General features: G+C 49.3%; 3 protein-coding genes across 4 annotated transcripts; all 3 read right to left on the bottom strand.

Annotated features, from left to right (window-relative positions):
• Positions 1 to 537: 537 nt before the first annotated feature.
• LOC128274408 (leukocyte elastase inhibitor-like) lies at positions 538 to 2,781 on the bottom strand. Its single transcript, XM_053012605.1, has 4 exons — positions 2,603 to 2,781; positions 1,390 to 2,142; positions 912 to 1,330; positions 538 to 816 (listed from the first exon to the last, which is right to left on the bottom strand). Exons 1-4 carry the CDS (start codon positions 2,625 to 2,627, stop codon positions 538 to 540), a joined length of 1,476 nt encoding a protein of 491 aa, XP_052868565.1. The 5' UTR covers positions 2,628 to 2,781.
• Positions 2,782 to 3,356: 575 nt separating this feature from the next.
• LOC128274407 (leukocyte elastase inhibitor-like) lies at positions 3,357 to 6,167 on the bottom strand. 2 transcript variants are annotated; one of them, XM_053012602.1, is made up of 5 exons: positions 5,896 to 6,167; positions 5,771 to 5,834; positions 4,745 to 5,070; positions 4,278 to 4,662; positions 3,357 to 4,215 (listed from the first exon to the last, which is right to left on the bottom strand). In XM_053012602.1, exons 2-5 carry the CDS (start codon positions 5,826 to 5,828, stop codon positions 3,509 to 3,511), a joined length of 1,476 nt encoding a protein of 491 aa, XP_052868562.1. In that variant the 5' UTR covers positions 5,829 to 5,834; positions 5,896 to 6,167; the 3' UTR covers positions 3,357 to 3,508. The 2 variants fall into 2 exon arrangements, with proteins under 2 accessions (XP_052868562.1, XP_052868563.1); XM_053012603.1 differs by having other exon boundaries at positions 5,771 to 6,167.
• Positions 6,168 to 7,916: 1,749 nt separating this feature from the next.
• Positions 7,917 to 10,023, bottom strand: LOC128274410 (serine protease inhibitor A3K). Its single transcript, XM_053012607.1, has 6 exons — positions 9,756 to 10,023; positions 8,962 to 9,668; positions 8,717 to 8,887; positions 8,520 to 8,654; positions 8,266 to 8,451; positions 7,917 to 8,204 (listed from the first exon to the last, which is right to left on the bottom strand). The coding sequence occupies exons 1-6, from the start codon at positions 9,892 to 9,894 to the stop codon at positions 7,917 to 7,919; spliced, it is 1,626 nt and encodes a 541-aa protein (XP_052868567.1). The 5' UTR covers positions 9,895 to 10,023.
• Between the last annotated feature and the right edge of the window lie 401 nt (positions 10,024 to 10,424).

Here is a 10,424-nt window from a genome sequence, read left to right as displayed (position 1 = left end):
TTATTATTCACAATTTTATAATCACTCCAATATACAATCTATTTAACTTTGTCTAACTGCACACTACGTTGGATGTTTATGTTTGTTCGATAAATTTCTGCAGCAAGTGACAGCTGGATTTGTTTACGATCAGAATCAGAATCAATATTATTGGGTAATGATATGAGTATTAAGCCACTTAAGCATTTGCGGTACTTGACACTTGAAAGAAGGTGAAAGAAGCTCTTTGTTGTATCGGAAATATAGCGGATGTTTTGCTACGCGCAAATTCAAACTGTTGTTTCTAAACATACAGTTGTGTTGATTTATAGGGTTTTCAGGTTCAGGTTCAAACTTCATACTCTGAATATAAATTTTGTCATGTTTTTTTATTTGTTATTATTAGAACGGAAAGAACCGTATTGAGCACCAACTTAAAGTTTTACAATCCTGTTGATGCACTGCCCGGGATTCGAACTGACGGCTTCCCAATAGAAACCGATTAATCGGTCGGTGTAGCCCTGATGGATGGTGTATGAAAAAAAACTGAGCCGTTTTTTACTCCTGTATCTTGGTTGGCTTGCTTATTCTTGCGATAAACAAAGGTATGCCTTTTTGCTTATCTACAATAATGGCGGCAAACGGTTGATCAGCAATGAAGTCCATCGTCCGGGATATGCTGAGAGGGATAACGGTAAGGGTGGTAACACTAGTGGCCACCGTACCATGCATGTTCACGGTTAAAAATGATTTTTGTCGCACGTCAGATATTTTCACGGCTGTGTTAGACAGCTTGTCGAAAGGGTTACCGGTGCCGAACACTGATGATAGGCCCATCTGAAAAAAAGAAAGAAAGAAGGTAATTAATGCCACAAATTATCAACTCACAACATGGTTTCTTCACAATTTGAGGAAACGGAATCTCCACAGACCTTTTTCAGTGGCTCGACTAATGAAACCGTGCTGTCCGCTTTGAACATCGGCAGATTGACCTTGATCTTGTCTTTAATGTTGCCGCGAATTTCCGAAAGAATGTTTTCCAAATCGTGCGCCTGAAACCGTTGCAGCTCCCGATCCAGCTGGAACCGTTCGTTGGGGAGTAGCAAGATCATGGACATCGTGTCGCCGGTGTACGGTAGCTCGATCCAATACAGCCCGTGGGTCTCATGATCGGGCTGCGTATTACCGTAACGTAGCTCACGCGAAAGCACCATCATATTGCACGAGGAGCGAGTATTTTCATTCAAATGGAAAGTGGCCCTCGGAACTGTTCGATTGAAACTGTACTGCCACGACCCGTTGAAGTAAATAGCGTTCAGAAGCATCAGTTGCGTATCCGGATCCAAAGAATCTAAAAGAAGACAGCATGTTAACACTATCGCTTTCTTCAAAAACGATGCACAGTCGTACTTTCGTCGACGATTGAAGTGATCCTCTGTCGTGTCGTGACGTTGACCCAATGATTGATTTCGTTAACCGCCACCCGCCTGTTGGAAAAGTCCATCTCCTGTAGTGGCACTTTGTTACGCTTGAGCGACTCCTGGAACGCCGGCAGAAGCTCAATCTGCGTCGACTTGAATATTTGTGAAGCGATATCGAGCTTGTACTTCGGCACCACTGCCGTTTCCGCATCAGGCTTCAGCGTTTGCTGGAGTTCCTTCAGATCATCCATAGTCAGCTGCAGCACGGACTTCAGTTCCGCACGTGATATGTTCGATGCACCGTCGATGAGGTACGCGAGTAGCATTTGCACCATAACCGGGCTAAGAATGAAGTTTCCAGCCGGACTGCTACCGAACGCGGCGGTTTTAAACAGTTGCAGCGAAAATTCCATCACTTTCTTCTCGACCGGCACACGGCTGCTGCTGGGAGGAACTTCTATGTACTCGTCAAAGTTTGGCTGTCTTCTAGGAGGATAGCTAGTGGCATCCGTTGTCAGATCCACGGCGTTCGTGACCTCGTTCTTAAACTCGGAACAGAAGTTGGAGTAGATTAATTCGGTGCCAGGACATTTTTCGATGTGCGGGTTGTTTTTTAAGTGCTCCTCAAACCGTTTATCACAGCGGTTCGGTCGTAGCCCGTTGTGCCGGCAAAATTCTTCCTTTGTTAAACGCACAGTTCCTGTGTACGTAATTTCGTGGCTCAAAACGATAGAGACGAGAGCTTAAAATAGTAATCATATATTTTATTATTAACCACAAATCCATTAGAGGGAGAGCGTGCACATTAGCAGCACAACGGCCTAAAAGAGTGTATCGGTTTTCGATTGATTAGCAAGAACCGCCTAAAACAAACTCGTTTTGGCGATGTTGTGCCGAGTGCCGAGAGGAGCTTGATGTTTGTCGCATCACCAGCCGATCCGGTTTGGGACTTTCCGATGGGTATTACCCGGGCCCGCTTCACCCGTCATTATCGCACCGACAGGGAAGCGAGCTGCTCTAACGCATAGGAAGTTAGCTACTTGAGGTCGAAACCGATAGAGCAGACGGTGCGAGAGGTCAACCCTGTGGCACTGATAAGCGACATTTGTTTCGAAAGTCCCCGTGTGCTACGGATGCTTGATTTGCAATTACAAGTGCTACCTTCGGCGTAACGAACGATCGCTCAGCGAACAGAAACTTACCCAAAAGTCCCAGTATACGACTCATTGTGAGATGCGCGGTTCTCAGCACGGGAAGGATGCACAACTTGTAAGACAGGTTTTTCTAGACTGTGCACGACCTCTTCCACGACTCGGGCACATCAAAATGGGCAACTGCTCCCTATTGGGCCAACCGCAGAACTGACGAGTGAACCTGCGACGATCACTTTTACTGGCTTATGCGGCTCTTCGCCGCTTGGTGCTGTTTGTTTTGAGATGGGATTCCGCAGGTTTATGGAACTCAAGCCACAAACTAGGCAGCCTTCACGCACACACCTTCAACACGCAGACGTGATCGGCTGCGATCGTGTGAATATCGCGAGCGTCGTTATCTCCACCGCGCACGATCGCTTGCTTGCGTTGGGGATTCTCCCAAGCAGCGTCCGAGGTGCGAAACTTCGTTCTATGGACCGTGGGCCGCCCATAAGGTCAGTGATTAAATGGTATCACATAAGAAGCGCCGGTGACCTGCAGTAAAATGCTGATCAATCTGTAGAGGTAACAATTTCGAAACTCTTCATAATTGATGCCGATGAGCCCAGATGTTTACAAGTTTTTTGACGGGCACTAACTTTGGTCGTCAGAGTTTTATGCGCAAGCAAACCAGTTTTCGCTGAATTCTATTTGTTTGTTAGTTCCTTGACCTTCAGTTCGCCTTCGCATTGTTTTTTTTGCGTGTATCGCGCCGTCTCGTTGATCAATAATTATACTTACTTTGCAAAAATTCGTTATGCACGTTTAAATATTTGCTAACAGTTTGCTTACTTTCATGTTTTTCGTCATCTTCTCTTCTTTTATATCACTAGCTTAGCATACGAGCAGAATGTTGCGTGTTCTTATGATTGGTGCTGTACAAATTTGTTCGCAAACTCAGTGCCGCACGAAACGTTAGGACGACGAAGGAGATTCAATCTTGGCCACAAACATGGGATACTTATTGATCTTGTCAACGATCATCACGATGAACGGTTCGTCGGCGGTAAAGTTAACGTTAACTGGCACTGGTCCGGCACTGAGGGCTACGAATGAGAGTGAGGCCGCGGATGTCGCGGTAGTGCCTTGTTCGTCGACCGAGACGAACGTACGCTGAGTAACGTCGCGTACCACTAACTGTTCGTTGGACATCCCTTGCAGCGCTTGCGGACTGTCGAAGATCGCCCTAAGTCCCATGCTTTTGAGTACCGACACCAACGACATGGAGCTGTACACCTCGAACCGTGGCACTCGTAGGTGAACCTTTCTCGACGCTCTTGGGGCCGTCAGGTGCTCCATCATGTCCATCAAGTGTGATGGAGTCAGTTGGCTCGCCGCGCTTTCCAACTGATGTCGCTCCTGCGGAAGCATCAGCACCATGGACAAGCCGCCGGTTCCCTCGTACGGTAGCTCGACCCAGCGCATACCACCGTTCCGTCCGGGCAGGTCGATCTCTCCGTAGCGCAGTTTATTGAACTGATACATCATCGGCACCTGCTGCACCGATCGGCCCGGACCTGGAGCAAATGGTTCCGATTTCGTCTGCGTGAACTGGTACTTCCATTTTCCCTTGAAGTAGATCACACTAGCCATTACCAGGCGCGTTGCCTGGTCAAGCGAGGCTGTGGAAAGGGAAGCAAACGGTTAGGCAAATGAAATTCACTGCAATGGTAGAGTAGCATACCGGGTGAAAGAATTTCGCGTATGGCCCCTCGGGTCTTGGACATCACCCATTGGTTGGCGGTGGCTGCCGCAGTGTTTGCATTTCGGAAATCGAGACTCTGAAAGGCGACGCCATCGCGCACGGATTTGTCCCGGAACTCTTGATTGATGAGCATATCCTTCCCCAAGAAGTATATCATGGCGTAATCGAGCTGATTCTCCAAAGATCGACCCGCCGCGGTCAGCTGGGTGCGTATCAACGGTTGAAGCTCTTCATAGGAAGCGTGCAGAGTGGAGCGCAACTCGGTTCTGGCACCGGGACTGGCTACATCGTAGAGATTCGCCAGTAGCGTCTGAGGTAGTATTGGACAGAGGACGGTGTTTCCACTCTGAGGCAACACGACGGACTGTGTAAAAAGAAATGATGCGTAAATGGAGTCATTAGCGAAGTGCTAAATTAGTTGTTGGTAACGGTTGTTTTTAAGTTACCCTAAGCATATTCCAAGCAAACTGTAGTGCACCGGAGTTGTTGTCATTTGGTTTTGCTTCCAGGTGCGTTGATTCTTGTAATCGTGATGACAAAGTCGATCCTGATGCCAGATGTTGTTGCTGCACCAGAGCCGACTCCTGCCGTCGTGGTGCTAGTGATTCTTGCTGATATTGAACCGTTCGTAAATATTCTTGCGAATCGGGAAAAATGATTGGATGATTCCACGCATTGGTGGTTAAGTATCGCGTAGGTATGTAGGCATCTTCCTGACTCCTCGTCTGGGGGCCGCTTGCAACACTTTGCCACATAGCACAAAGCGTTACGGCTAAAAATGAAGAAATAATGATTGATTCCATTACCTTTTGTCGCTGGAAGTTACGCACAGCAGCAGTAGTACTTTTCTTGAACGGCAAACTGTTCATGCAAACTGCATTTCGCTTGTCTGAACACTTCATCTAATTACATAGTTCCCTGATGTTGAAAATCCCTACGCGGATTCCCGTAATTCTTCCTCCGGAGCTTTTGCCATAAATCATGCCCCTGACAAGATTGTTGTTTCATCGTTTGGATATTCCGTTGATTGGGTACAATAGTTCCCAGAAGTTCCCAATAAGGAGCACTCGGATGGCTAGCTCTAAAGCTTTAGCTAGGATTTTGCTATGCACTAGCCTTGCGAAAATATGTTATGCACGTGTTATGCTGAGTAACAGACTTCACTATACACCTTTTTTACGAACAACGACTCGCCAGAATCTTGGGTATGTAAGGAAGTCGAGGTGAATTAACAACAGTTCACACCACACGAAGCACTGGACTAAACCTTTAGTCGTCACTGTTTCTTGTCGAATCAACAACTTTATCTCACGATATGCTGCAAGGCTAAGGTGACTTCATCTAACCTTGATCGAGTCTAAACACAGTCGTTTCACCATGGATGCTGGTAACATCTTCCGATCACACTGCTTGCAGGGGTTCACAGCTAAGTGTTGGTTGTAGGTTTTTGAGAAACCATAATTATCACTTACCACCCAACAGAGCGCTGCCGCAGATGGCTCCGGTTCCGGTCGCTAACCCGAGCTTCATGGCGATCTACAAAACGCGTGCGATTAGTATAGTGTCCGGATCGACAGTGAAACACGAAGACACCCACAAGTTGTGTTGGTTTCACCGGTTTTCTCGGTCGGCTTTTTATCACTGCCTCTTTTGTTGACCTTTCCAGTGCCTCCCACGGAACCCTAGTGCTTGTTGTCGCCGCGATCGATAGAGCTACGCCACGAACAGGTTTTGCCGCCAGGAATTTCCCCGATGCTAAACAAGCTATCGCTGACGCGATCGCGCGATCTGTGTCTGTGCGTTGGCAGCAGCGTGGACTCCGCGAGTGGCGCGCGTTGCTGTTTGCGGTCCGATACTGGTCCGCTTCGTTCGGTGGCTGGGCAGTGACTGACACGATTCACAAGTCGGCACAGGAAGATCCGCCAAGTTTTGGTTTGCCGATACTTTGGTCTCCGCGTCCTCCTGCCAGACCTGTTATGCTGTCGGTTTCTGCTTTTAACACGAACTTCTTTCCATCAATAAAGCACCATCATCGAGCGGACTGGTACTGATCGTAACCAACGGCGTTCAGTTCGGCGAGTTGGGTCAAAACCGTTGGGCCGTGCTAACTGCGAGCCTCACGCAGAACCGCTGTGGGAAGTGATAAGGCGATAATGGGAGTTCCGATTCCGATTACGGGTAAAGTACAGTGGTCAGTGGTTTATGGAGCCCACCCGGACAGCACGTCCGGCAATGGGAAAATCTGTGGGATAAACATGAATTTGGTTTGCTTGGAAAGGACACTTACAGCCGAATGTTCTTCTGACGTTCGCCAACCAACCATTCGAGGACGGCGTCAAGAGGAACGGCAATAAAACGAACATATTTGCATAAATTTGCAAATTTGCATACATTTCATGGAAAATACCGGCAAAGACACCGTCTCGTAGCCAGATGGCCGTGAAATGTTGTGCCTGATTGATACCTGCGATGTGCTTAGTTTAGACACGGGTTGGCACTTACTACGCTCCGCATGAGTAAGCCTACTTCGATGCCGTGTGACGATTGCCTCTAACCATATGTACGGAAATGTAATGTGTACATCGTACAGTTGGCAGTCCTCCGGCAATCACGTGTATATGGCGTTGATTAGACGATCTGAGCGGTCATCAAAGGGGCACATTTCTCAGTATCAGTATCAACAGTAGAGGCACGAATGAGACTCTAGGGAAGTAATGCGAATGCGCAATTTTATTACACCGAAAAAAATAATACACATAAAAGTAACCGCCCTTGTCTACGTTAAATAGTCATAAATAATCATTTTACCTAGCAGTCTGTTACCTTCTAATTGCGACCTACTTGGTTCGTCCGCACGATCCCCGCTGGCGGTCCTGTCCCGCGAGAAGTGTTGGAAAGCGTAGAAGGTGTCTCCCGACATTCCGGTCAAATCGATAACACAAGAGCGCTGCCGGGTCGGATACACAGTTTGAGTACAATTTCTGAAATACATTTGCTGGGCCATATTTCGAAACGATCGTGTGTTTCGACCGACAGTGTTTCGCTGGGTGGGTGCGCTCCGTGTATCGCTTGACCGCGAATGGCTTCACCGTTTGCTGGCTTTTGCGCTACGTCGTCAATACTGTTGTCGCTCGTCATCTAGTGGAACATTGTGCTGTTCCACTAGAAGAGATGCAAGTAGGGGATGAGATAGAAACCGAAACGACAGTCCTATTGTTGCCCGGCACTGTGTGATTCGAGCGCCTCCGGCTTGTTCGGTTTGGGATAGGAAAATCGTAGCCAAAACCAGCGGAAGTCGGATCGCCTCCGATATTGTCTCACAGGCGGCCCGATGAAGAGCCGCCAGGAAAACGATAACTCGCTTCGTCTCCAACACTCGCGTGGGGAGCCATACCTCGGCTGTCGAGCTCAATATAAGCTCTCCAGCATGACCTCTAATCCGATATCTTACCGCACTTACAGGGAAAGGTGGGTTGTGCAGGATCTATAAAATGCGGACAGAGTCAGAAAACACTAGTCTCCACGACTCTATCACGTACTATGACTGTGTATGTAACATCTGACCCACTACTACCTATGCTATGCTAAGCTAAAACGAGGACGTGCCGCGGTGTTCGTTCACTCCACGTACGGTATGTCGGTGATCTTGCCGGCAACGATCACAATATCGTCCACGACGTCACGCACGAAGAAGAGGAACGGTTTGTCGGCCATAAAGTGCTCCCGTTCGTCGTCGGCGATCGTCTTGGATTCGACGGTGTTCGTGGCCGACAGCGCGTTCTCACTGCTGGATCCTTCATCGACGCGGATCGAGACGTGCTGCACCAGCTCATCGACGTGGATCTTCTGCTCGTCGGTGATTCCGCTTAGGTCTGCCTTCGACGTGAACATGGTGATCAGTCCGAGCTGCAATGAAGCGTAGATGTTGTTCAGTATCAGATACTAGCGCCACGACTAAAGTCACTACCTTCGCTAGCGGTTTCTCCGCCCGGCTAGTGGTGTCGATGCGGAACTTGGGAATGCAGATATGTGCCGGCATCTTGACGAGCGACTTTTGCACCGTGCTGAGCGTATCGGGGTTGAAGTTTTTGATCAACTCCTTCAGTCCGTCTTTGGTGTTCGGAACCATCAGCAGGAGAGAGTAGCGAGAGTTCTAGAAAGAAAGCAACCAGTTACAGTATTCCGCTTCCATGCGACAATTTCTCTATTGAAGGTTCTTACATTGTATGGTAGCTCGATGAACTTGGCGTCCAACTGTTCGTCCTTACCGATACCGAAGGTTCCTTGCGATCGCATCATCATCACCGGCTTTTGGTCCATGTTGGTGAAGAACGTGCTCTCCTCCGTTCGCAGTTGCTGTAAAGTGTAGAATGGGTGTCATTCCTCTTGTCTAATTGGCGAACGACGCAATCCTTTACCTGGAACGGTGTTGCCCAGGCACCTCTATAGTAGAGCCCGTTAAAGAGTAACATTTTGGACTCGTTAGTTTGCTCCTCGTCTTCGTTCCGGTTCACCTTTCGCCCGACCAACGAGTTTCCGCTCAAGGCCGAAGCAATATCGCCCGTCAGGAACGATCTGCGGATATTGAACTAAACAGAAGAATAAATCAATAAGGTCTGAGCAGTATCAGGGGTGTATCTTCCGCCTTTCGATCTAAACCCACCTTCCTACGCGTTCCGTGACTACCGGACAGCGGCAGGATTTCCTGCTCATCGCTATCCACGCCAAGCTTCTTCAGTGGGAGGGACAATTTTTCTGGCCTCTGATCTTTGGTCGGTTCGGCCGAACCACAACCAACCTTCGTTTTCACACTGTCACCCTGCTCGATTATTTCGTTCAGCGCTTCCATTTTCTTCTTCGCCAACTCGGCCTTGATCTTCGTCGGATCGACGTACTCGTTCTCATCGACGTTCTTGTCGAACTTTGGGTTCTCATCCTCAACCTCGTCGTACTTGGTGCTGATGCCCGTGTCTATCCGCACGGTGTCCTCCGTCGGCGGGAAGGCCGACTTAATCTTGAGCACCTCGAAGTCAACGATGTCCTTGCTGTTGTTGCTGCCACCGCTCGCCTCCACGACCCGATTGCCGCCCAAACCGGCCGGATTGTTGTTCTCCTCCTGGATCTCTTCCTCTTCCTCCGCGGCGGGCGTTTCGGCGACGATCGGCTCGAGGGATGTCTTCGGTTCATCGAAGTTGTAGTCATTCCGCTCGATATCGCGCACCTCGACGCCATAGTTGCGCTCCAGCACATCCTTATACGCCTGGTGGACGGAGTTGTTCCGGTAGACGTAGAACCACGTTTTGAACTGCGGCTCGTTGGTGGGATTTTGGCCACTGAGCCGCTTCAGCGAATCGTCGTACGCCTTGCGAACTACCATGAGAAAGCCGTCCCCAAGAGGAGAAGCAAATGTAAGAATGCTATGCCCATAGGGCTGACATCGGCGGGCCGCGTACTTACCCAGGTCTCGATCGGTGGGAAATTTAAACACATCGTACAGCTCCTTGAGCGTTTGGCCCTCGGCACCCTCGCTGATCATGGCCAGTATCGAGGAGAAGCCGATCGGCGAAAACACGTGGTTGCCGCTGGCTTCTCCCATCCCCTTCAGCAGGCTGCTCGTAATGATGTTAGTCGAGACACCCACCAGGCTGCGCGGTTCACCACCGTCACGCGAGTAACGCTGTTTCGGCAGCGCCGAACACGGCGTTACCACGACGAGGGCTCCAACGATGAGCACTGGCAATGGAGAAAAGAATCAATTACAAGTTTCGCATCATGTTTTCACTCGCGGCCCTCCACATTCCCCGGTTTCATTGTGGAACGAACAACCTGACGATTGCGTTACGTTTCGGTCGGGGCAGATGATCGTAAGTACTAAAAGTTTTTCCCAGCCCTATCTTTTCGCTTCTATTGCTCAACGGCTACGAATCACTGTTAGTCCCATAATCCCGTGGGCCACTAGGTGGGCCCTGGCCGCAATTGGACGTTCGTCCACCATTTTTGCCACGGCAAACGACGGCAGCGTCGACACAACACCGTTGCCAGCTCAATTTGGGCGCGACTAACACGACATCTCTGTTTTACGCGGCGCGCACGCCTGACCACACCGGGCGCATGACCACATTATCC

The sequence above is a fragment of the Anopheles cruzii genome, chromosome 3 (genome assembly GCF_943734635.1).
Source record: "Anopheles cruzii chromosome 3, idAnoCruzAS_RS32_06, whole genome shotgun sequence".
NCBI classification, from domain to species: Eukaryota; Metazoa; Arthropoda; class Insecta; order Diptera; family Culicidae; genus Anopheles; species Anopheles cruzii.
Note: the sequence above shows the minus strand (reverse complement) of the source record. Positions and strands in the feature narration are given on the sequence as shown.